The sequence below is a fragment of the Mytilus edulis genome, chromosome 2 (genome assembly GCF_963676685.1).
Source record: "Mytilus edulis chromosome 2, xbMytEdul2.2, whole genome shotgun sequence".
NCBI lineage: Eukaryota > Metazoa > Mollusca > Bivalvia > Mytilida > Mytilidae > Mytilus > Mytilus edulis.
This window is the reverse complement of record NC_092345.1, coordinates 48,771,206-48,798,438: the sequence shown is the minus strand read 5'-3', so window position 1 is coordinate 48,798,438 and position 27,233 is coordinate 48,771,206. Positions and strand designations below refer to the sequence as shown.

The window sequence follows — 27,233 nt, the reverse complement described above, 5'->3', positions numbered from 1 at the left end:
ACGGTACCAAAACAAATTCAAATTGGTGTTTTGCCAGTCATTTTTTGTACCCATAAAATAAGTGGTAAATTTCAACTGGGAGTCAACTAATGTATTAGTGGATTTATATTAATAAGTCCCTTTATCACCGTGTATCATCGTACATCGGATATAGGTACTAACCAAGCGGACGTGAGCGATTTTGATCTTACACGGTAACGAAAATCTTTGTTTTGTTCACATAATATCTATGTGTACTTCAATCTAAATATAATTGCTGTTTTAAGAAATGATTTGGGCGTAGGTTGATGATTAGAGATGTCTCATTATTTTCCCAAAACATGAGGGATTACTAAAACATTGTAAAAGCATGTGCAAATACATGTCAAAGAAGGTGGCCCTCGTCTCATCCGAAATAATTCTATATTCATTGCAACTCTGTTTCTGATAAAAGGTCAATGTGTGTGTGTGTGTAATAAATATAGCTGTTTCAATAATTGGAACTGAAATCTTTCATACATATGTTATTTTACGATATTTTACCCCTAAAGAAGAGTTGTGTACAGTGTTTAACTGACCACATAAATCCTTATGTACGGTGCATAGTTAAGTTGTTGTACACCGTACACAAAAACTTTATTTTCATACTCGTTTATTACCCAAAAAGTTTCAAGGAATAAGTAATCACAGGCAGGTTTGTGATTGGTAACTAATACGTTTGCCCTGTATTAGGCTTCTTTCAGATAACACATGTAAATGTCTCAACAACTGTATAGAAATTGAAAGTTGGTGTTGACATTCACAACTATTTGCAAATGTACAAGTTAATTGTTCTTATTAGAATATCAAAGTTGTTTTATGAATAGAAAAAAATCGATGTGAAAATTATTTGGGAGCAGGAATTTCAAATGTTGAAAAATGTACATTGAATATTGATAAAGCAAAACAAAGATTTTCGTTACCGTGTAAGGTCAAAATCGATCATGCCCACTTGGTTAGTACCTATATCCGGTGTACTGATGATACACGGTGTTTATCAAAAATGACAGTTAGAACCTTAATAAATTTCCATATTTATAACCAGATATAGGTGGTGGTTGACATAAACATGAAGCTGCGAATTTTTTTTTAAATGTGTAGTTAGTTAGCTAGTTCATTTTCCTGTATAAATTTGTAACACTTTTTTTTAAATATAATAACATTTTACAGATAAAGTCCTATATCTGGTTGGGTTTGTTTTGCTGAACGTTTGTTTTTTACTGTGAAGTGTTTTGTTGAAAGCAGTTAGCTCTATCGTCTTTTTCATTTTTCGTTGTTGATTTTTTTTGTCATATGCGTAATAAAATAAGATATGATTTTTTGGTATGTCTGGTAGGGTTCTTATAACCATGATAACAGTTTTATTTTCAAACATTTACAGATTTTCCACAGAGATTTTTTTAAACCAAATATATTTGCATACAGTCAGTTTCTATCCAAAGCAGCTCATCTTATGACATGCTAAATAAACTCATCATAGATACCAGGAATAAATTTTACATATACGCCAGACGCGCGTTTCGTCTACAAAAGACTCATCAGTGACGCTCAAATCCAAAGAAGTTAAAAAAAAGGCCAAATAAAGTACGAAGTTGAAGAGCATTGAGATCCAAAATCCAAAATTCCTAAAAGTGTTGCCAAATACAGCTAAGTTAATCTATGCCTGAGGTAGCCGTCATGAATGACCTGTCTGCATATAACAAATCAACAAACAAAAACAAATAATCATAAAATACTTTTTATTTGGTAAGTTATCACAGTTTTACAATTCTTGGACTATTGTTCCCGCCATCATATTGATGAGAGTATTTCATACTAGTTTACTACAATCTTTTGTTGTGATAAATGTCACTCAATGCCAATTAGCACTTGTATTGTTGAAAAAAGTACAAATAAATGTACTACACAGAAAAATGTTCAAGTTCAAATGTCAAACAACTTCACACTATTATAATGTTTGATAATTTCAACATTTTCATAGGTGTTCATAAGTTTTATTGTCACTCCTTTTGATCTATTAAAATGTATTTCATAGCAGCATTTCTTAGCATCCAAAATTTTGTTTATTAAAAAATTTGAAATGTTTATTGTAGTTTCAAAAGAAAAATGAACTTAATAGCTTTAAAACTTTAAAATCTTCTAACATGCATGCTACATGTACATGTACATATGCAACTTATAAACTCCAAATGAAAGAACATTCTCAACCTAATATACATGTTAACTGCAGAAAACTAAATGCCACTGAAAATGCAAAATCACACTCTTTTGAAATGAACACTGTCCTGATTTTTACAAATCAGTATATTTATTACAGGATACATTGGAATTTAAAAAAAATCTTATGTCTCAATATCTGTTCATTTCAAGGATAAAAAAGATCAAGCAAGATTTTTTTTTAACCAAGATTAAAATTTCTCAAAAATTAAATGTTTTTTCCAATAATAAGTAAACTTAAAAAGAAACTAGAAAATTTGTGTGTAAACATCAATATAAAAAGAGTAGAAACTTGTGTTTAAAAAATATCATTAAAAGATGTAAATTTCATCTACATTCATGCAGGTATATAATAACAAACAAGCATCTCTAACAATATATATATATAAACTAACCAATATGTATAAACAGAGACATATATATGTATTATATGTCTCTGATATAAATAATAAATAAGTATGAATATTTACAGATGTAACAACTATCAATATAAACTATATATTTATAAAAGTAAAAATCAACAACTGATCTTGCTGTAATGAGACCTCAAGTAGCTATATTTTTCCCCTTTTAACTTTAACAAATTATGTAGTAATCTCCCCTTTCAACTTTAACAAATTATGTAGTTATCTCCCCTTTCAACTTTAACTAACAAAATATGCTGATCATAACAAATTTTAAAGTTTTCAATCCTACACATGCATAATTTTTTTTTATAAGAAAACAGCGTTCAATCTTGACCAATTGTTTGTCTCAAAAAAAGAATCAAAAGCTAAATTGTATAAATTTGAAATCCATAATTTTACCAATAAAAATTGTAATCTGAAAATGTTTTATTGCTCAAGTGTTTCATAAAAATTTACTCTTTAGGGGTTCAATATCATGCATAGTGTAAGTGTGATGTTTTTCTTGTGTACGTAACTGTCATAAATTTACTATCATTTTTTTTTTTAACTCAGCTGAACCATTAATAGGTCATTAAAACTGTTTTGATATAAATTGTATAAATTTAGGAATAAATGCATGTGATGCATACTACTGTTCTATCTGTATACAAAATACTACTGCACATTTTATTGGAAAAACTCTCCACTCTCTAAATGCATGAAAAGGTGCTCTTCAAATATGTCTGACAATGTATGTGTTTTTTGAAAATGATGTGTTGTGAAAAAAATCAACAATAGAAAAACCAAACAAGAGATCTTAGACAAAAACAAATAAAAAATTGGTCAAGCTTGTCACTCAATCTAATAAAAAATGTGCTGAAACACTAAAAAAACTCTGTTCAAATTGGAAGTAGCCATGCTACATGTACATAGATGATACTTCCTAGTTTTAAATAATATACATGCACATTCAGATTCAGTGTATATTTTCTCATTTTTAAACTGTCTTCAGTGAATTTGGACTGAATTTTTAATCTTAATTTGTATTACACATGTATACAGAGTTGTATGTACATTAAAAAACAAACATTTAATAATTATTTGTGCTAAGTAAACTGTTTTGAAAAATAGTTTTAGTATTGACTATCAAGTTTTATCCTGTTTTGAAAAAGGTATTTTGTATTTGCCTAAAATAATATACATGTAAATGTACATGTACATGTACAATAAATATACATGTACATTGTACATGTATAGTTATTGTTTTTGTCTTTCAAATATATATATATTCTTCTACTCATTCCTATTTTTTTTTTATGTAACATATAACAGGCTATTATTTGAACTTGGAATTATTTTTCATTATGGAATTTGCATAATTTCTTGTGTTTAAAATTTTTAATAGATTCCATGTTTATTTGGTATCATGATCTTTTGAGCGGTTAATAACACTTTTCATACAATATATTTTGGTTAGATAGTGTTGTGCGCGGCACAGTACATTCTATTAAAAATATACTATTTTCTTTGTAATAGAAAGTGTTGTGCGCAGCACAGAACATTTCAGTACAGAATAAACATGGAATTTCTTAAAAATTTCAATAACAAGAAATCAAGCAAATTCCATAATTAAAAATAATTCCAACTTCAAATAATAGCCTGTTATATATTCCCTTCCTTTGTTAATTCTTTATAGAAAGAGTTGGATCGCGGTTACCCATAATGCACTATAACTTTAACTTTATCAATGTGAGACAGATACATGTATAGTGGTTTCTTATTATAAAAGAAGTAGGATACATGTACATTAAGAACATGATGGATATATTGGTACATTATATCAAATGAATATCTCAAATATTTTTTATCAAAATAACTAAAATGGTCAATGAATTGCAGGACAAATCTACGCATCATGTACAAGTACCTGTCTTCCTTTCATATGTCTAATAAAAAACATGATGGGAATTCAACATATACATGTACATTTTGTTTATAAAAAAAACATATACATGATCATTGAAAATGCATATAAAAATACAAACAATGTAAAATTTGAAGCTAAAAAACAATAAATATCAACAACTTTTATGGCTCAACCATTTAAAAAAATACAAAATTTTTCCTAAAAATCTAACAAAATATTTCATCAACTCATCGGTTGCAAATTGGATAACAATATAGAGTTCCTATCAACCCATCGTATAAAGTCTGGAGATTTACGTTTCACACACTGCAATAACGCTTTACAATCGTCTTCTGCCGTGTGCGATATCGCTGGTTCACATCCAAAGGTACGTTTGTAAATGTTTGGCAAACTATAAGACACCCACTTTGGAAATCCAAACGCACTCGAGTTCACTGTTGTTGTGTTACTGTAACTAGCTGTTACAAAAGCACTAAATGATGACGACAAGTGATTCCCTACATTTGCAGTTGATCCAGCACTTAATTGTTTTAACTGTTCGTTCATCCTTGAGGACTTTGGTGTGTTAAGTTGAACTTTTTCGGTAAATCTGGCTAATTGAGTTACTGGTGTGTACTTCAATTCTGACTTTACAGGTAGAGTATTTTTAACCGGTGTTGTCTCATTTGTTGTTTGAACATCTACCTGTATAATCTCCGCTTTTTTAGGAGTTACACAGATGGCATCACTTGTTGTTGGAACATCAACAAAATTTGGACAGTGGGTTGGGCTTTCACTTTCAAGTCCATCCATTCCAAATGTTGGCACTTTATTTTCTACTTGTTCTATAGCATTCACTAGATCTTCATCTTTTAAACTGCCCTGAGAATTTAGGTTGGAAAAATATGAAGTTGGTCCTTGCTTCACGTTTTCATTAAAATCACATGTAAAATTTGATTTTTCTTCGATTGCATGGCCATTTACCGGTATTGCACTGTTGCGTTCCAACATTTCATAATCGGTGCTACAATTAAGACTAGAATCTGTACTATCATCGTCCTCATCTGAGTCAAAATTTAATCGTTTTTTGACAGTTTCAACTTCTGGTTTAAATCGTTTTGCACTGACTAGTTTTTCAAGTGTTGATGGTTTGCTACCAGCAAAGTTTCTATTACCACTCTCTGACTTGACCTCTTTATTTAAACTTGCTATATCGATTGGGTCTGACTGGAACAAACGCTTCCTAACTGCCTTAGCCACACTTGGTCCACGGTCAAAACTAGCATCACACTTTCGTTTTAACTGTCTTACCTTTTCTTTCATATTTGAACAAGCTGTCTCAGGAATAGGTTGACCTAGAGGTGTCTTCCTGTTTAAATTTAAAGACTGAGACAAATCTGTAGTCTGCAAGAGTGAGTCCAATGGAGTTGTCACCCTTGATGACGGCTGGGATGAAGAGCCATCAAATGATTTTGGTTTCTCACCTGGATGAACATATCCATCCAAATCTTTAAATGCAATGAGGGAATCCGCACAGAGAAGTTCTGGTGATAAAATTTTACCACCACGTTGCAATTCTTTCAAAAGAAGTGGATAGTCATATTTGTTACCATTGTGTGCCAATAAGCACACAGGCGATGGCAGTCTATTTAAAAAGTTATGTATAGTGTCAGTAACACTAGAATCGAATGGAGTCTGATCTTCTAAACTGTCATTATATAGACCTGCAAAAAGAAAATGAGGTATAAATAATAGAAGACAAGAATTTAATCCCGTTTTTTTAATCAAACACTGTTTCTCTGACAATGTAAATTTTTTTTTAATAAAAAATGAAGTTAATGCAGTCTGGGCTTTGGTCATTGTTGAAGGCCATAGGGTGACATATAGCTGTTAATTTCTGTGTCATTTGCCTGCTGATTAGGTCTCTTGTGGAGAGTTGCCTTATTGGCAATCATATCACATCTCCTTTTTTTTTTTAGAAAAAGGATTTATCAACATGATAAAAGTTCTGATTTTTTCTTCCAAATTTGTTGTTTTCATTTGCAGAATCGCATTCTTATAATATACATCTAGCATGTGACGCCTAGTGAAATCTCATTGCATTTTGTTTACAAACAATAATTGGTAAATTTATCATGTTTATTATAAGGTGGGATCCAGGATTTGAAAAATTGGGGCCCCATTGAAAGCCAAATTTTTTAGTGATAGTACATGTATGATACTTTTTAAATAATCTATATGGTCTATATATGCAGTTATCAAATACATTTATGAAGCTCTTTATACAGGGGGGGGGGGGGGCTCAAATCTGTCGCTGATTATTTATAATCTTTATTTTGCATATGATAAATGTGTACTTGTTTAATTAAGTTGTTGAAGTTACAATGCCATACTCATGATACATTAAAGAACAACATGAGTTATATACCTCTTCATCGGGGCAAAACATTTCACCAATTTAATTTAAATACTTATTTTTTACTTTTATCATTTACATTTTCTCTTTGTTGTTTGTTATGTTTGATCTCCATGATACAAACTTTAATTTTGACAGATAACAAAATATACATGTGTAAACAGCAAATGGACAGGAAATGATATGGTTTTAAAAATAAAAACAATAAATATATATGCAATTATTTAAGAAATAAAACTAAATATATCCATCAATTTGGTTGCTCACCTGTAATTTTGCATGCCTCTGGTTCCATACACTTCTGTGGGTTAACACATAAAGTTACTTTGTTGACTACTCTTGGTGTACCGACTGTTCTTAGAAGGTCTTCTCTTTGGACGGACATCATGCTCAACTCTGTGATTCGTGGTCTGGTCAAACCAGTAGCTTCTAAGTCAAAGAAGACTAGAGTTTTCACTTCTCTTCCCTCCATTCCGTCCTGATGTGTTATACACCAGTTTACACACGTCTATTTAAAGTCCTCATCAATCTTGTTTCAACATGTCTATCTGTCAAAGCAAAAAAACACGTGTTAGATGTAAACAAATGCCTAAGGGCGTGTCTTACTGTATATTTCAATCAGGGTGCATGTCAAATCAATTAAAGGTGATAATAATCAAACGGTCTATTAATCATTTACCTGTGTAACTGTCCGTTTTTCACACCTATATGAAGAACGTAATTGAAAAAATCATCAACAAAGAAAATGGACATGATCATGTGACATTTGGTTATGACGACACAAAACAATAATAGTCGAAGTCAAATGACGGTAACAACAAACAAATTCGTATTACTACTAAGCTATAAACAAGTTTAGAAATTACAGCTGCATGATGAAGACCTGAGACTACTCTGGGAATATTATACTAATAAATTATTTCATAGGACTACTGTAACAATTGTGTTCCAGTACAGAAGTATAAATTAAAAAATATGATTACAAGTAATATCAGAAGTCCATTTCTATGCTAATACTGGGACCACAGGCGCTTGGGTCTATGATACAGTTTTTTTTCTTCATTAAAATATTCAATTTTCTATATTTATAATACATATCTATCATTTCTGTGCATGTCTCACCTAGTTTCGAGTGATTTAAACGACCCAGAGAAAATACCCAATTTTACTATCCATACTAAGAAATTTATTTTTTAAACGGCTGAATATTGAAAATTCACATGAGATCACATGACACTCATAAGTTACTCTTTTTATCAGGTAACTGTGAGAGTTAAAACTTTTATAAAATTTTGGAGATTTCAACTGAGAACAAATACAAAAATCAAGATATTCGATGATGTTTATTTCAGAACTATTTTTTTTTTTTAAAGAACTCGGTTGATTGATTGATCTATATTAAAACAATTTTCGATTGATAGTGATGGTTGTTGTCTGTTAAATGTCTTGCTTGAAATTGTTTTGTTATAATCAGACCGTTTATTTTTCGTTTCGATTGCATCACATTTGTCTTCGGTTGGGATCTTTTATGGTATAATGACCCATTGTTTCCTATTTTCATGTCATTTTGGACTCAGTTGGATAGATGTCTAATTGGCAATCAATCCACATATCTTTGTTTTTACATTTTTGATACAAAAGGGAGCAGAAATCTTATATTCCTAAACAATCTTTAAAAATAAATCTCGTCTACTTGTTATCTACATTTATATATAGATTCAACAAAACAGCATCTTGTTTTTAATAATTACATGGTGAGATATGAGTTTTAGAATCATTTTAGCAATCGAAGTGGGATGTCAAGCTAGAAGTTTTGTATGTATATAGAAAAATATAAATTCACACTTAAACTTGAGAACAAAACCAATGCCAATAACGTTCTTTATGTCTGTGTTGTTTATCTTCCTCCCGAAAATTCCACACGTGCAGTTAACGTTCATGAATTCTTTGACAACTTAATGACTAAAGTATACACTGTTCCTCAAGGAAACCCCTTCTATATATGTGGTGACTGGAATAGCCGATGTTCGGACTTTGTTGATTCAATCACTGGTATTGATAATCTTCCTGACAGACATGTTGTAGACTTTCAGTGTAACAGTTATGGGAAGGTCTTTTGTGAATTTCTTACAGATATTAGCTGTTGTATTTTAAATGGAAGAAATACCCTATTAAATGACTACACCTATGTATCTACCCGCGGTCTGAGCGTTGTGGATTACTGCGTAGTACCGTACGAAATACTGGATATTTTCAACAAATTTAAAGTTACAAGAACTAGTTTAATTATAGAGCAAATATGTGCTAATGGTAAATTTGATCTTCAGAAAATAATTCCAGATCATTCTCTACTGACTTGGGAAATAACGTTGAAATTTAGTCAAAGTAATAAAAATGCTGCGCAACCAAAAAACAATCGTAAAACTAAAACCAAATATGACATCAAAAATATACCAGAAGACTGGCTCAGTTCGGAATCTGCTCTGAATGATATTGATATTATTATTCAAAATTTGGAATTTTCAAATGTAACGCAAGACAAGATTAACAATATGTATGATGCATTTGTGAATGTTATTAAAACGGAAATGTCTACAAAATTATCATCTAAAGTGATTGTCTTATCCGACGGCGTAAATAACAAAAGAAGGAGATGTAAGAAACCTTGGTGGAGTGAGGAGTTAACTGAATTATGGAACGACGTTTGTGCATCCGAAAAAATATGGATTAAGTGTAAAATTCAAAATCAGAAAAAGTTTTTTCGACAGGTATTTGTGAATAAAAGGAAACTATTTGATAAAGCGGTTCAAAAGGCAAAACGCCAATATTGGTACTCCATGCAGGAAGAATTGAGTAATTCGTGTGGAAACCCAAAAGAGTTTTGGCGAAAAATTGGAAAAATTGGTGTAGGTAGTGAGCGCCAAAATTATATTGCTATGGAAGTAAAATTAGATAATGGTCAAATTTCTAGTGATAAAGATGAAGTTTTAAATAAATGGAAGTGTGATTTCTCTAATATGTTTAATAGAAATGATGATAGTGATGTAAATATATGTGAAAATGATGTAGATGTTATATATGATGATATGTTAGATTGTGAAATATCTGTGGAAGAAGTATTTAATGTTTTAAAAAGTTCCAAAAATGGTAAATCACCAGGATATGACGAAATACCAGTTGAATTGTATAAGAACCAAACTATGTTAAATGCACTAACTAGAGTATTCAATATTTGTTTTGACTCTGGTAAAGTTCCAGCAATGTGGTCAAAAGGGATTATAACGCCTATTCCAAAAAGCTCAACATCAGATCCGAGAGATCCCTTGTCGTACCGTGGTATAACTTTGGCACCAGTTTCCTACAAATTGTATTGTGGAGTATTGAACTCTCGACTTACATATAAGCTTGATGATATTGACTTCTTATGTGACGAGCAAAATGGTTTTAGAAAAGGACGTAGTACTGTTGACCATTTAAGTACATTGGCTACTATTATAGAAACTAGAAAACTTCGTAAACAATCAACATATGTGGCATTCATTGACTTCAAAAAAGCTTACGATTGGATAAATAGAAATTTATTATTTTGTAAATTAAAAACACTTGGTATTAGTTCAAAAATGTTAAAATCACTTTATTCTCTTTATAACAATGTACAGGCTTGTGTTAAAGTAAATGGTAACTTAACCGATTGGTTTGACGTAAATTGTGGTCTAAAACAAGGGTGTATCCTTTCGCCTTTATTATTTAATATTTATATTAATGATCTTGTTGATGAGGTCAAGAAATTGAACATAGGTATAGACATTGAAAATGATAAAGTTAGCATGTTGTTATATGCAGATGATCTTGTTTTTATCACTGAGAATGAGAGTGATTTACAAAAAATATTAGATGTTTTGAATATATGGTGTTGTACTAATGACCTAACTGTTAACTTAGAAAAATCTAAAATAGTACATTTTAGAACACAGTCTGTATCTAAATCAAATTTTTCATTTTTGTTTAATGGTAACAATGTAGATATTGTTTCCCAATACACATATTTAGGTTTATTGTTTACTGAGCATTTAAGCTATGATAATATGGCAAAAGCAGTTGCTAAAGCCGCCAGTAGATCGTTGGGTCTGTTAATATCCAAATGTAAAGCTAATGGTGGATTTCAATATTGTACATTTACAAAATTATTTGATACACTTGTATGGTCTGTAATAGATTATGGTGCCTCTATATGGGGAACACGTGATTTTTCATGTATAAATAGTATTAAAAATAGAGCCATGCGTTTTTTCATGGGTGTAGGAAAATACACGCCTAATATGTCTTTGTATGGTGACATGGGCTGGATGCCATGTAAAATCAAACAGTGGACTAGTGTTTTTAGAAACTGGACACGTTTTAATAAAATGAATGATGATAGAGTAAATAAAAAAGTGTTTATATGGGGTAACACATGTAAAAAAGTCAAAAATTGGCATTTTAGAGTAAAAAATAAGTTTAAAGAACTTAATATGGAATATTTGTGCAATGGTGCTATTTTAAACAAGGATTTAGTTAAGAATATTGAAAATGTATGTTTTGAAAAATTTAAGGGAGAATGGTATGACAAGATTATGTCAGATGATAAAAATAAATTACGTACATATAGAATTTTTAAAAATGTATATGGCGTAGAAAATTATTTAATTTTTAATATACCAGGTAGATACAGGAGTGCTTTAGCAAAATTTAGATGCGGTGTAGCACCCATCAGAATTGAAACTGGTCGTTATGAGAATATTGATATTGAAAATAGATTATGTTTTAACTGTACTGATGACGTTGAAGATGAAAAACATGTTTTGTTAAACTGTCCTGTATATTCAGAGATTCGTAATGTTATTTTTAACCATGCTAGTATTGTTGATGAGAATTTTTTACATATGTCTGATAATGAGAAATTTATATTTCTTTTTACAAATGAAAATATGGTATTTTATACTGCCAAAATCTGCTATGAAATTTTAATAAAGCGAAAATGTATTTTATATTCGTGATAGTTGACTTAAGTTGTATTTGTATTATAATTTAAAAAAAAAAAAAATGTTTTATAGTCTCTCATAACTCTTTATAGAGTGGCTCTTGTTGTTAATTTGTGTTTTAAAAAGCTGTATATTTTATATGTAACAAGTGGTGAGACTTTAATAAAGTATTTGTCTTGTCTTGTCTTGTCTACGAACTGTCATAGACAAACTACCATATTATTCACGAATTAATGACTTCGTTGATGTCTGTATTAACAGTATATTAGTATGTGTTATTATTTTTTCCTATAAGTGTTTTCCTTTAAAATTATGAATCTAATTAAGTATCATAATTGACATTTATTGGTACTAATTAATGTCTGGTTACGAAATAAGTTGAATTGGTTAATTGTTGTTGAATATCCACGACAAATACAATGCTTTAATATAATTCATCTTTTTACTTTATTTCATTTAGTTTTCTAGGAGTTACCATTTCCGTCCAATTCTGTCATCCTTCGCCTGTAAAATTGATAGCAAGTATACTGAATTGTTCACTGTTGAACTTGTGATCAACTTTTTAGTCTTGTGATCAACTTTTTAGTCGTAAGATTTTTAGTGAATGTACGAAACCAGCTGAGAGTTGCTCGCGATATCGTATGTTTCAAAAGATGTTTTTAGGCTAGAAAGTAATGGTATAAATAATAGTACTAGCTAAAGTTTACGAGCCTTACTTTGCCTCAATCATTATCTATTTTTTCCCCGCCCGATCATAAAATAATGATACGAATACATTATAAACTCTAATGTCAATAACGACAAATCGTACCATATTCAGATTGAAATTTAGGACACCAAAGCAGTGACACATATCTACATTTGTATATCATCGGGAAGTTTGATGCAAGATCCTTACAGCTCGAAAATATCTGGACAATTTTTTAAATCAAGCTTTTTAAGATAGTGCCGCGTGCCAAGTCAGGAAAATGACAATTGTTATCCATTCGTTTGATGTGTCTTAACATTTGATTAGGGACTCTCCGTTTTGAATTTTCATCGGAGTTCAGTATTTTTGTGATTTTACTACTCACGAAAAGGCTGTAAAAAAAAAAAGAAGATGTGATATGATTGCCAATGAGACAACTGTCCACAAGAGACCAAAATGACACAGACATTAACAACTATAGGTCACCGTACAGCCTTCAACAATGAGCAAAGCCCATACCGCATTGTCAGCTATAATAGGCCCCAATAAGACAATGTAAAACAATTCAAACGAGAAAACTAACGGCCTTATTTATGTAAAAAAAAATGAACGAAAAACAAATATGTAACACATAAACAAACGACAACCACTGAATTACAGGCTCCTGACTTGGGACAGGCACATACATAAATAATGTGGCGGGGTTAAACATGTTAGCAGGATCCCAACCCTCCCCCTAACCTCGGACAGTGGTATAACAGTACAACATACGAACGAACTATAAAAATCAGTTGAAAAAGGTTAAAACTATTCTAGATCCCAATAAAGATATTTTGTCTAATCATGGTTGTAGACTATATAAAGCAATATATGGAATTACGAAAATAAGGTCCACATTGGTCAATTATATACTTATAATATATATATATATATATATTATTACTATCAACTTGACTTGTTTAAAACAGTTATCATGTATTATATGTTTCTTGTCATGCACTTGTGTATATTATGTTTGCATTTTAACCCGTTAGGGTTTCACTTTTTGCAATAAAGTTATTCATATTATTATATTTTTTATCTTAAAACAGAGACTTTATATGTTAGTAAAGAAAGTCCCTGCTTAAAACTATGAATTGGGAAATTTAAGGATCTATATATTTGACTTACAACGGAAACCTGTTCTAAATATATAAGATACATACATGTAGTTTGATAAAATGTTGTTCTCACTAAAAAAAAACTGTTTCGTTCGTTCGTCGGATGCTATAGTTGGGAATATTGAAAAGCCCGAATCGTGACATTGATATAAAAAAAAATCATGTTGAAGGATTTTGTGTTTTCTCTGTCTTTCAGATAACAAGTCCTCTCCCATCCTTGATAAAATTTAATTTTACTGGAGCTTTTTCTACCAGTAGCTATATATAGCTTGTAATAAACAAACATCTCATTTGAAATTATACCACATCTTCTTATTTTAATATCATGTTTATTGACCTATACGTGTCTTTTCTTGGATCCGTAGTTAGCTACCATGTACCATTCCACATTCGAATTCCTTTATCAAGTTACAATATCCCGATCTTGTGATGAAAAATTCTTGGTTGTATTGTTCAAATATGTATTTCTTATTTTTTTTTAATTTCTGGTAAATGATATATTAAGTAAAATTCAAAATAGGCTAATTACCCTTCCAGAGCATCTAGTCACCTTTTCGATATATATAAATATTTATTTTGTACGAGGATTATTTTCATTTTTATTTTAGATTAGATTCTAAACATATTTTGTACTCTCCTTTTCTTTTTGCCTTGTATACTTATTCAGTGGTTGTTTGTTTATGAGTTACATACATGTATTTGTTTTTCGTTCATTTTTTGTACATAAATAAGCCTTTTTTGTACATAAATAAGCCGTTAGTTTTCTCGTTTTACATTGTTATTTTGGGTCCTTGTATAGCTGACTATGCGGTATGGGCTTTGCTCATTGTAAACGGCCGTACGGTGACCTATAGTTGGTAATTTCTGTGTCATTTTGGTCTCTTGTGGAGAGCTCTTTGGCAATCATACCACATCTTCTTTTTTATATTTATTGTACACATTTAGTTTTTGTCTCTGAAAAAGTCCCCTTAAAAAGGTTCCTTGATAGAATCTTAATTGTCAAAATGACTAGTTTTGTGCTTATTTTCATTTCAAATACCTATAGATGAATATAATAGGACAGCAAGAAACAACCAATGCAATGCATATGCAATGTATTTAATAAATTTAATGGAGAAATTGAATATATTTGGATTACAGCAAAATGCAATGAGTGTGTAGGTAAAATTATTACCTTTGACTAGCTTGCTTCTTAGCTGGACCGTGAAGTCATAACAAGGTAAAGTAGATTATCCTCCTTTTGGAGTAGTCTAGTTGGCCAAACGATGAAAAGAAAAATTCCAAGCGATTGTACAGGAAGGCTCCGAGTGATTGTACAGTAAACTTGCAAGCGATTGTACAGTCAATAAAAATATCCGACATGGAGAAAATGAATATATTTGGATTTCTACTGGGACAATGGCTTTGAAACTTTCAGACAGGTAAGACTATATATCAGAAAAGGTACGTGTGAAAATTCAGGTAGCAAACATCGATTTTTCGATGTTTATTTGACATTTTTTATCGCTGTTGTGTGACAGTTTTGATCGTATTCCACGGAGCTCCACCATTCTAAGGAAAACGTTTGGATGCATATATCTTTCTTATTATTTTATTGGTTCATATTTACATAAAGAATGTTTTAGCTACCAAAACTTGAAGCAGAAACGTTATAGAGTAACATAAGAGTTCGTCGAAGTTTCCATCAAGCAACTTGTTATTTTGCAAATGTCGGAGCCCCGTTTGACAGTCTCCCGAATGACCAAATTATTAGAAAACCGTACAGTTCCGTTCCCACACTGTGAAATATGGTTCAGATATCCTTACATTGTCTGAAAACAGACCAAACAGAGCAAACTAACATTGAACAATGAACCATGAAAATAAGGTCAAGGTCAGATGACACCTGCCAAAAGATATATGTACATACACCTTATAAACAAAATATAGTTTACCCTTTTCCTTACCAGTAATTGAAAAAAAGACAAAAAAGACAAATTAACATTGATCAATAAACCATGAAAATGAGATCAGGATCAATCATGCAATACAACAAATATAACAGATCTATTGCTTTTTGTATCTGATATATGGACTTGACCATGAATACTTAACTTTGTTCACTGATCCATTAAATGTGGTCAATGTCAATTGAAAACTGTTTTACAGACATCAGGAACTTGCAATGCATGCTAATACCAAATATAGATATCCTTTTACTCATAAGAGAGAAATATCCTTACTGGCAAAACTTTTTTTTCAAATAGTCACTAATCGAGATATGTCTTTTCATTTATCCAACTTTTTAAAATAAGGTATTCTCATTTAGCCAACTTTTTATTTTTGTTAATCATTGGGTTGTTTGTTTAGTAATAATAAGGTGTATTTCTAAAATTTGACAGTAAATTTGTTCCTGTATGTTTTTATTATATATATATATATATATATAAATATATATATAAATAGAGTAACAGTACTCAGTAATCTTTCCAAAACATGTGAATGAATGAATGCATGAATGAATGAATGCATGCATGAATGAATGAATGAATGCATGAATGAATGAATGCATGAATGAATGAATGAATGCATGAATGAATGAATGAATGAATGAATGAATGAATGAATGAATGAATGAATGCATGAATGCATGAATGCATGAATGCATGAATGCATGAATGAATGAATGAATGAATGAATGAATGAATGAATGAATGAATGAATGAATGAATGAATGAATGAATGAATGAATGAATGCATGCATGCATGCATGCATGAATGAATGAATGAATGCATGAATGCATGAATGCATGAATGAATGAATGAATGCATGAATGCATGAATGCATGAATGCATGAATGAATGAATGAATGCATGAATGCATGAATGAATGAATGAATGAATGAATGCATGAATGAATGAATGAATGAATGCATGAATGAATGAATGCATGAATGAATGAATGCATGAATGCATGAATGAATGAATGAATGAATGAATGCATGAATGAATGCATGAATGAATGAATGAATGAATGAATGAATGCATGAATGAATGAATGAATGAATGAATGAATGAATGAATGCATGAATGAATGAATGAATGAATGCATGAATGAATGAATGAATGCATGCATGAATGAATGCATGAATGAATGAATGAATGAATGAATGAATGCATGCATGCATGAATGAATGCATGAATGAATGCATGAATGAATGCATGAATGAATGAATGAATGAATGAATGCATGCATGAATGAATGAATGAATGAATGAATGAATGAATGAATGAATGAATGAATGAATGACTGACTGACTGACTGACTGACTGAATGAATGAATGAATGAATGAATGAATGAATGAATGAATGAATGAATGAATGAATGAATGAATGAATGAATGAATGAATGAATGAATGAATGAATGAATGAATGAATGAATGAATGAATGAATGAATGAATGAATGAATGCATGAATGCATGAATGAATGAATGAATGAATGAATGAATGCATGAATGCATGAATGCATGAATGCATGAATGCATGAATGCATGAATGAATGAATGAATGAATGCAGGAATGCATGAATGAATGAATGAATGCATGAATGAATGCAGGAATGAATGCATGAATGAATGAATGAATGCATGAATGAATGAATGAATGAATGAATGAATGAATGAATGCATGAATGAATGAATGAATGAATGAATGAATGAATGAATGCATGAATGAATGAATGAATGCATGAATGAATGAATGAATGCATGCATGAATGAATGCATGAATGAATGAATGAATGAATGAATGCATGCATGAATGAATGCATGAATGAATGCATGAATGAATGCATGCATGAATGAATGCATGCATGAATGAATGCATGAATGAATGAATGCATGCATGAATGCATGCATGAATGAATGCATGAATGAATGAATGAATGAATGAATGAATGCATGCATGAATGAATGAATGAATGAATGAATGCATGCATGCATGAATGCATGAATGAATGAATGAATGAATGAATGAATGAATGAATGAATGAATGAATGAATGAATGAATGAATGAATGAATGAATGAATGAATGAATGAATGAATGAATGAATGAATGAATGAATGAATGAATGAATGAATGAATGAATGAATGAATGAATGAATGAATGAATGAATGAATGAATGAATGAATGAATGAATGAATGAATGAATGAATGAATGAATGAATGAATGAATGAATGAATGAATGAATGAATGAATGAATGAATGAATGAATGAATGAATGAATGAATGAATGAATGAATGAATGAATGAATGAATGAATGAATGAATGAATGAATGAATGAATGAATGAATGAATGAATGAATGAATGAATGAATGAATGAATGAATGAATGAATGAATGAATGAATGAATGAATGAATGAATGAATGAATGAATGAATGAATGAATGAATGAATGAATGAATGAATGAATGAATGAATGAATGAATGAATGAATGAATGAATGAATGAATGAATGAATGAATGAATGAATGAATGAATGAATGAATGAATGAATGAATGAATGAATGAATGAATGAATGAATGAATGAATGAATGAATGAATGAATGAATGAATGAATGAATGTATAAAATTACATTTCATAGTTAAGCACATGTTTTAGTATATAAAGCCATCCAATCAAAAATTCCATTATTGCACAAATGGCAAACGCACAAGTACAAGAGTACAACTAATACCTCTGCCAGAGGTCACTACAGGGCAGAGATGCAGATCTTGTATACTGAAAATGTACAGAAATGGACTGCCCTGGCACCGTAAACACTAAATATTATTCTTACACAATTCAGATGCTACTCATCTTTCTTAAACTATGACTTGTTTAGAGTCAATATAATTGCTAATCCATCTTGCTTTTGTGGATGCAGCATTGAGACTGTACACCATTTCCTTTTCGATAGTTCTTTATATACAAACCAGAATCACTACCAGACTATGTATATATGTTGTGTGAATTTTGTTCTGTTTAGTCAGAGTCTTTGTGTAGTTAAACGTATTCAACATATAGTTTGTCCCATTTATATCATTTGGTCAGAAGAACAGAAAAAAATGAACGAAGAGGATCTGTCTTATTCTATTACACAAAAAAAGCTCCATCTCATTGACAAATCTCTTCATGAATAAAAATGCAACTGATATTTTTTTATCCAATTCACATTTTAATTAACGGTTAAAAAACTTTTAAATACTTTCAAATGATTTACATCACATTTAACTAAATGTCAGTTGCACTTTTTAACATGTTATGCTAAATAATACTACAGAAAATTTAATCCGGGTATAAATTTCAGTCTTATTTTTCACCTGTCATTCAACCCAAACTCTAATTGAAAGATTCTTTGTTCTTGATTACCTTTGATCTCATCTATCATCGGCCAACTTTTTTTTTACCTGTACTACCTATAATTTTAAAAAGTTGGATAAATGAAAATGAACCATTGAAAAGTGGAACTACATGTATAACATCAATATTGGAACATCAATATTGTGTTTAAAAGTATATAAATTAGTCAAATAGTATCTGCAAAGAGCTGAGACAGCTTCTGAAAAAATGAGCATATAAGTTGTTTGTCGCTGGAAACTCTTGGTTTACCAATACTGTTTTTGGCAGGCAATGTGTGAGTCCATCCCCACTTTCACGTTTCCAGATAAGTTTCAAGTGGTCAAAATTTAAACTGGATCCTGAAATGTTTCTGCTATTGTCATTTCCACCAAACCCTGACCAATTAAGAAATGCAGGCTGGGTAAATTCTTGAGCTTGTTTTATTAAAGTTTTCCTGTAGCAAATGATCAGCAGGCGAGTATATATGCTTTAAGAGGTCAACTGAAGAAACCTTTGCTTCTTTTAATATTTCATTTAACATTGACACGTCGTCCAGTGCATTATGTGCATTATAGTTTTTATTGCAAATATATTCTGCCAAGTAAGGTTGAGAATACTTCTGAAGTTTTGGAAATTTGGATTTCATGACATCAATAGAGTCAATACAGCCAACACAACTTTCCAAGAACATATTAAATAATTTAGATTTGTCAGCTGCGTTTGACAAAATACGGAAGTCAAACTGTTTTCCATTATGGGCAATCAGGACAGCTTTATGAAATTTCTGCAACCATAAGAAAAAGTTGCTGAGAGCTTCAAATATCGGTACTGCAGCGACAACGTTTCCCTTTAGTCTAAGGTTGGTCCCATCCCACACAATTCCTGTTATTTCTGCAGCTCCTGATGACATTTGAGCTTTTGGTACCACATAACAGGAAAACTGGCTGCCAGTTTCGTGTTCTACAGCGGCTATCTGAGTTATATGAGGGATAACATTATGCCTAACTGGAATTAAAAAAAAGAAAATTCATTTTTAAATTAAGCATTCTCAAGAAGAAAAGTCATTGTAGTATATTGTAATGAATAGCAGATTTCTAAGACTGTCACGCAGTGTGGTATGATATATATGTCACGGTTCCAATTGATATAATGTGATTGTTATCTTGTGTGCAGTTTTCCAACATTTCTGTGTTTTATTATCCAGAATGCAATGACTTACAAATGTGTTTATGTGTTACAATAATTACAATTTTGTTTAAATAGGTTTCCTCGTTCGAATTATTTCACATTTGTAATGTCAGTGCCTCTTAGCGCTGACTATACGGTATGGGCTTTGCTCATTTTGAAGGCCATACAGTGATCTATAGTTGTTAATTTTTGTGTCATTTGGTCTCTTGTGAGAAGTTGTCTTATTGGCAATCATACCCCTTCTTTTTTTTTTAATATTAGCGGTTTTAAAAATGAAATTTAAAAGCTCCAGAATTCTATTTTTATTTGTTAGAAGCCATTGATTTTCAAATAAAGAACTGTTCAAACATAATTGATTATATATGTCAGCTAACATACTCAAATCAGTTGTTTCCAAGTCCATTACAATGAAGGATGCAGACATGTTTATAAGTCCCTCAACTTTTGATGAGGTTGGCTTTGGTGTAGCATTTGGTATCTGGTGGATATCTGCATCTTGATATCCCAGGCTAATTTCTACAACAAGCAAATTAGTTTTATAAACATGTACACACCAGAATACACTCAGTAGTTGGGATTATAAGTTTGATCATGAATCATTTTCTAGTAAAATTCAAAATTTCAATGGGTCATTTTCATCTGGAATGTGAAAAATGGTGTCTGGTTACATCCAATCTCAATCAATCAATGTACATTTTTTATGAGATGACGTGTACATAAATAAATTTCATACTTACATTTATTTCAGAACTGAATGCTTCTTTTTATAATTTGATTATCGTCGCTGGGCTTCTAAAATGTCGTATATGACTTTTTTGGCTAAAAATGCTTTTTGACACCAATGGTCTGGGCGGGAGGAAATCTTTGGTATTACAAAATAGCATACAGTTAGACCAATCAAAATGTGTGAAATAAGACATATTACAAAATTGCCAATGTCAGTTGTTTGTAAAGTTTCCTTCCAAAATGTTGTATGAAAACTTGAAAATCGTTGTAGAATGGCTTTGGAAAAAAATAATTGTACATTTCTTTATTTCTGTGAAAATAATTTAAGTTCTTGGATAATACAGAAATGTCAAAGTTTTTATTTCACTGCTATTTACAAAAATGTTCAAGTTCACATACGACATTTTGGAAGCATGCATTTTGCCAAAATTTTCAAAGCCTGTTTGTGAGATATTTTTTTCTTGAAAAATTTGTAATTTACAACATTTTAGAAGCCCAGCAACGTTATGGTATTAAAGAGTTGACTGATGCACATCTGTGTTTCATTATAAAAATGTGCTCACGATCGACACTTTTCAACCCTATTCAAGACGCTGTCAGAGTTACAGCAAACCAGATGTTTTAACATTTATTTGTGTTCTTGCAGTTTTCAATATCAAAAGGACTTCTGAACGGTAAAAGTGACAATCATCAATGTTGAACTGTAAAGCAGGGTACTAACTGGAAACACCATTTTTCAATCTTTCAATGAAATTTGAAAAGCTTAAAAGTAAATGAGTAAATGGACAGACATTATATTGTACATATATTAGTACGATAGTTTTCTCATTTGAACTGTTCTACATTTGTTGTAAATGGGTCTTTTGTAGCTGACTAGTATGTGTTAATGGATTGGCTAATTGTTGAAGGCCGTAGACTAGGGTGACCTATATTTGTTTATTTCTGTGTCATTTGGTCTCTTGTGCAGAGTTGTCTGCATGATTGGCAATCATACCAAATCTTCCTTTTTTATAATAAAACAAACCTGAGTCATAGGTTGCTCCTTCAGATGCTTCACATGCTCCTTTGGATGTCATTCTTTCTTCTTTAGACTGAAGACGTTGATATCCCTGAATAAGTTAAAACTTATTAGACCGCTACATCCGACTTCAATGAGTTTGTAGCTAAAGGGAATTGTCTTTGGTTAGATTGCTTGTTAGCTGAACCGTGAAGTCATTGTATACTATCCTCCTGTCGAAGTAGCCTAGTCCTACAGACAAATAGATTGGTGCTTTTGGTACCACATAACTTTTGGCACTATCTGTCGCACTAGTCTACTCTTAAAGGAGGATAGTATACATAACCTAACAATGACTTCACGGTTCAGCTAGCAAGCAAGCTAACCAAAGATATTACCTTTGACTACACACTCATTGAAATCGGCTGTAACTAGTTTATCAAAAAAAATTACTAGAAATTTCTATTGGGAGATTACCAAATTGAGCTATCTTGGTTTTAACAAAAAAAACTTGACTTTGCTTGCTTTTTATGCTAGGTCTTCTAAACTTTAATTAGGGTACTGTTTCCATTGCTCCTTATAAGAGTTCATAGGAATTTAATATACTCTGTGTGAACGCGGCTGTAAAAATCATGATTTTAAATTTATAATATTCATCATCATGTTTAGAGTATGTTGACAATTTTCACAGAAACTACTCAATTTATGTATACTGTTTTGTAGAACTTCTTTACCCTCTGTTATCAAAAGTAAATCATCTGCAAAGTATAGTGATCCAAGGGTTGAGTCTGCTAGTTTTTGGATAACAAAAAAATATAATCATACATTGAATAAACCTGGAATATTCTGAATACATGTTTATAGAAAATGGAAGAATTATAATAAAATATTGATCGATTGTTGGTTTTTAACGCCAATTTTAAGCGTGACTATTTGGCTTTTATGTGGTGGTCAATTTTTATTGGTCGAGGAAGCTGGAGTGCCCCGAGAAAACCACCAACCTTCGGTCCGTCCGTCTGTCTGTCTGTCTGTCCATCCGATCATCCCTCAGTCCGGCAAATCACTTTTCCACACTTTTTTCTTCGTGCTTGAAGGTATTGGTTTGAATTTTGATATATAGTTTTATCAAGAGGAGTAACAGATTAAGTTCGAATAAGATTCTGATCTGATGATTTATTGCAGAGTTATTTTCCTTGGACTTAGAAATTAACTTAAAACTAAATAGTTTTACAATGACAAGTAACAGATCAAGTTCGATTTTTTTCCCGGTCGGATGATCTGTAAATATCTTCAAATGTCTTATAATGAACAGATAATTTCTAACTTTATTTATACAGTCTTTATAGCTTATGATCATCAACTCATAGGAATCAGAAATTTTTGTAAAAATCTGTCAATCTAATCATAAGACATTTACCGGATGCTCTGTTATCTATAAACAGGTGAAAATTAGTTATGTTAGTGTTATCAAACTTTATATATTTATAAATATAATTAACCATTTCTGTTCAAAGAGAAATAACTCAATCACAAAATATTACCACTTTTGAATATTAATAAAAAGGGCGATAACTCAATAAGGAGAAAAGCTAAAAATCGTGAAAATTGAACTTGACCTCCATTTTGTCACATGCACAGGAGACAACATACGGTATCTTAATTTGAACTTGAAATAAATAGTTGACACAGTGGTCTAATAAACTTAACAAATTTTTTTTTTGCTTTTGAGCAATACACTATGCTGTTGAATATCAATCGCCTCAAATCAAATATTTGAAGAAATTTTCTTTTTAATTTCTGAAATCTGAAATGAGAAAAATTTTACCTACCCTTTCCCTTATTTCAAAAATAATCTCAATTCAAATTTCTAATGGAGTTTGCAACAATAACTACTCTTTTAAATTCATCTTAAAATATCAAAATATAAAATGATATACAGTCTTGGTTAAAAGTAAAAATCAGTGTGAAGTAGTTCAAATATTACTTTTGGATTACCTCCCTTACACTGCTTTCAAGTTGTCTTAATTAACTGTAAAACACCTTGTTTTCCCCCTTTTTGTCCCTAATTCATAAATGGTTTGACCCATAAACCCTAAAAGTCAATTTGGACCATCCCTTAGTAGTATGGAATCTTGTGGTATAATTTCAGAAAGATTCAAACACGAGGGGGGATAGGACCTTTATCGGGACTTCGGGATCGGGTGTTTGTAAGTTCGTGTTTCGGGATTGACCCTTCGAGATCCGGGAATTCTTTTTTCGAATTTCGGGATGTCGGGATTTGAATTTATTTAAATTCGGAACCTCGATATTCGTGTTTTTAACCCGGGGATTTCGGGATAAGGAACCCTCCTACCCTACCCCTTCATACACTTTTACACAAAAATGCTTGTTTTTCCCCCTTTTTTTGGCCTTTTATTCCTTGACTGTTTGCCCTATAACCCTGAAAATAAGTCCCAACCTTCTACTTATAATACTAAACATTGTGGTACAATTTCAGAGCAATTGAAATACTTATACACAGCATATTGTCCTGAAACTAGATAAATGCTTGTTTTCGGCCCCTTTGGGTCGATCCTTAATTTCAAAATCTTAGGGACCACAACCCCCAAAATAAATCCCAGGCTTTCTTTTTAATTTCTGAAATCTGAAATTAGAAAAATTGTAACCCCCACACCCTTATTTTTTTTTACCTACCCTTTCCCTAATTTCAAAAATAATCTCAATTCAAATTTCTAATGTTTGCAACAATAACTACTCATTTAAATTCATCATAAAATATTAAAATATAAAATGACATACAGTCATGGTTAAAATGGATATTAATTAATTGTAACTTCTAAAAATAAATTTACAGCTAATGATCTCAAGACAATAATATGTATTTAAATCACAGTATTTGATGTTTCTAGAAACAGTTAAAAAAAAATAGAACTACAAAAAAATAGCAAAGAGTACCAACATAAGGAAAAAAAGGTACAGTAATTGTTCTTTAACTAGAAAACCCTTGTTTTCCCCTTTTTTTGCCCCTAATTCATAAACAGATTGAGTCATAACCCCATGCACAACTCCAATCCTAACCATCCTTTCGTGGTGTGGAAACTTGTGATACAATTTCAGGCAATTCTATACACTGTTCCACGAGTTATGGACCAGGGACTTTCTATACTAATGGGACTGGTCATGTATAACGATGTCTATACAAATTATCAGACTGATCTCGGCCGTAGCTGATGTCACGTGAATTTATAGAAAATCATTTCACATCCACGACGTTTTCTTCATAACTATATGTTCAAGTTTAACAAAAAATCGTTTTTATGAAAGTTTATACATTTTGTCATTGCAAAATACTGTTTTTCAATTGATTTCTAGGATCGTTTTTCAAATATTGATCTCTGAACTTTATATATAGAATTTTAGTATAGAAAGTCCCTGTCTGGGCACTAGACAAATGCTTCTTTGTGCCCCTTTTATACCCCTTTTTTCTAAACCAAAGGGACCATAACCCCCATAATCAATCCCAACTTATCTTTTGTGGTTTCAAACCTTGTGTTGAAATTTCAATGATTTATATTTACTTATACTTAAGTTATTGGCAAATTTCCAATAATGCTAAAATTATTTGCAAATTTCCAATTATACTTTAGTTATAGAAAAAATTCCAATGTATACTAAAGATATTGGCAAATTCCCAATGGAGTTTATGAATACTGAAATTATTGGCAAATTTCCAATACACATATTTAAAATCAGTGTGAAGTAGTTCAGATATTACTTTTGGATTACCTCCCTTACACTGCTTTCAAGTTGTCTTAACTGTCCTTTAATCAGAACAAAACACCTTGTTTTTCCCCTTTTTGTCCCTTTTTTACTTGTCTGTTTGCCCCATAACCCTGAAAATAAATCCCAACCTTCTTCTTATAATACTAAACATTGTGGTACAATTTCAGAGCAATTGAAATACTTACAGTCCGTACATACAGCATATTGTCCTCAAACTTAATAAATAAATACTTGTTTTGGGCCCTTTGGGTCCCTAATTTCTAAATCTTAGGGACCACAACCCCCAAAAGCAATCCCAAGCTTTCTTTTGTTAAAATTTTATTAATTTCTATGTACTTATACTAAAGTTATTATCCGGAAACCATCCGTCTTCGTACGACGCTGACGACGACGTCGACGTGATACCTATACGACCGCAAAATAAAAATAATTCTTCAAAGTGTTTTTATGTAATTGAACGGACACTGTTTGGCAGCCGCCCGACCGTCCGTCCACCAACCGTACATCCCCATATCAATAATCGATATTCCTTCCAAAATCTTTTTTTTTTAATTCATAAAGATGGATTTTAATATTCAGTCTAAATCCGGAATTTTGTAATTGTCTTTCCGAGTAAAACTTTGTGTATTATATTTTTGGCTGTTCTCGTGTGGTTTCACCCCCTTAATATAAAATAATATTTACAGAATCAAGGTTTCAAATCTATGCATCGTTTATTATTATTTATTTTTAATATTTTAAAAATACATAAGAATTGATAAAGTTTTAATTGAGACACAGCAACCCCGAGGGTGCGCTTCGTATGTCATTTTTAAAACCGCTTAGTCAGATTCGAAATTAGTAGAGACATTACATAGAACAGCAATAACTTGGATATTTTTCGGTGAGGTCAGATAATCAACCAAATACACCTAGAAGATTTATTGAATGTAAGCATTTTTCATCTTTATAATACATATCACAATTGTGCTTATAAATCTACAAAATATGACGATAAGAATAGACACAGTAATTAACAATATTGTGTGTACGACAATTGTGGTTGGTAAACCGGTGCAGCCGGCTGCCGCGCCCAACTTCAACTTGTAAACAGTCATCTTGCCCGATGCTTGTAAATGTTTTATTTAAATTCCCGAGAAATCTGATTTCTGTATTCGCACTTTTTAGCAAATAAACGTATATGTAGAAAAAAATTAAAAGGGATATACATTTGCGATGATGCTTTAATTGTAGGTTATGCATGGAATGTGAATAAGTAATGAGGTGACATCACTGTGATTATCTCCCTTTAATAAAAAAATAAAATAATCCAGGTACATCAACATGTATAGGGGTAAATTCAGTAAAAAATCTCCCAT

At 31.2% G+C, this 27,233-nt stretch overlaps 3 protein-coding genes across 15 annotated transcripts in view; 1 reads left to right on the top strand and 2 right to left on the bottom strand.

The window, feature by feature from the left end:
- Positions 1-4,589: 4,589 nt before the first annotated feature.
- Positions 4,590-7,733, bottom strand: LOC139512336 (uncharacterized). Its single transcript, XM_071299897.1, has 3 exons — positions 7,623-7,733; positions 7,211-7,491; positions 4,590-6,251 (listed from the first exon to the last, which is right to left on the bottom strand). Exons 2-3 carry the CDS (start codon positions 7,413-7,415, stop codon positions 4,771-4,773), a joined length of 1,686 nt encoding a protein of 561 aa, XP_071155998.1. The 5' UTR covers positions 7,416-7,491; positions 7,623-7,733; the 3' UTR covers positions 4,590-4,770.
- Positions 7,734-18,402: 10,669 nt separating this feature from the next.
- On the bottom strand, positions 18,403-22,850 carry LOC139512335 (uncharacterized). Its single transcript, XM_071299896.1, has 4 exons — positions 22,595-22,850; positions 22,120-22,382; positions 20,748-20,885; positions 18,403-20,186 (listed from the first exon to the last, which is right to left on the bottom strand). Exons 2-4 carry the CDS (start codon positions 22,169-22,171, stop codon positions 19,585-19,587), a joined length of 792 nt encoding a protein of 263 aa, XP_071155997.1. The 5' UTR covers positions 22,172-22,382; positions 22,595-22,850; the 3' UTR covers positions 18,403-19,584.
- Positions 22,851-26,512: 3,662 nt separating this feature from the next.
- LOC139512332 (spectrin alpha chain-like) overlaps positions 26,513-27,233 on the top strand; it is a 55,886-nt gene continuing 55,165 nt past the window's right edge. For 6 of the 13 annotated variants that reach the window (XM_071299888.1, XM_071299887.1, XM_071299886.1 and 3 more), the window contains exon 1: positions 26,670-26,804. The gene's annotated coding sequence lies outside the window, so the exon portion shown is untranslated. Of the gene's footprint in view, positions 26,805-27,233 lie in introns of all 13 variants that reach the window. The other 7 variants (XM_071299892.1, XM_071299885.1, XM_071299881.1 and 4 more) reach the window with 4 other exon arrangements.

Coding starts and splice junctions, on each gene's coding strand:
- LOC139512336 (XM_071299897.1), bottom strand. CDS start 7,415: ATGGAGGGAAGAGAAGTGAAAACTCTAGTCTTCTTTGACTTAGAAGCT. Junction 6,252..7,210: donor AGAGGCATGCAAAATTACAG/GTGAGCAACCAA, acceptor TTCTTTTTGCAG/GTCTATATAATGACAGTTTA.
- LOC139512335 (XM_071299896.1), bottom strand. CDS start 22,171: ATGACATCCAAAGGAGCATGTGAAGCATCTGAAGGAGCAACCTATGAC. Junction 20,886..22,119: donor AGGAGCAACCTATGACTCAG/GTTTGTTTTATT, acceptor TGCTTGTTGTAG/AAATTAGCCTGGGATATCAA. Junction 20,187..20,747: donor CTTGGAAACAACTGATTTGA/GTATGTTAGCTG, acceptor TTTTAATTCCAG/TTAGGCATAATGTTATCCCT.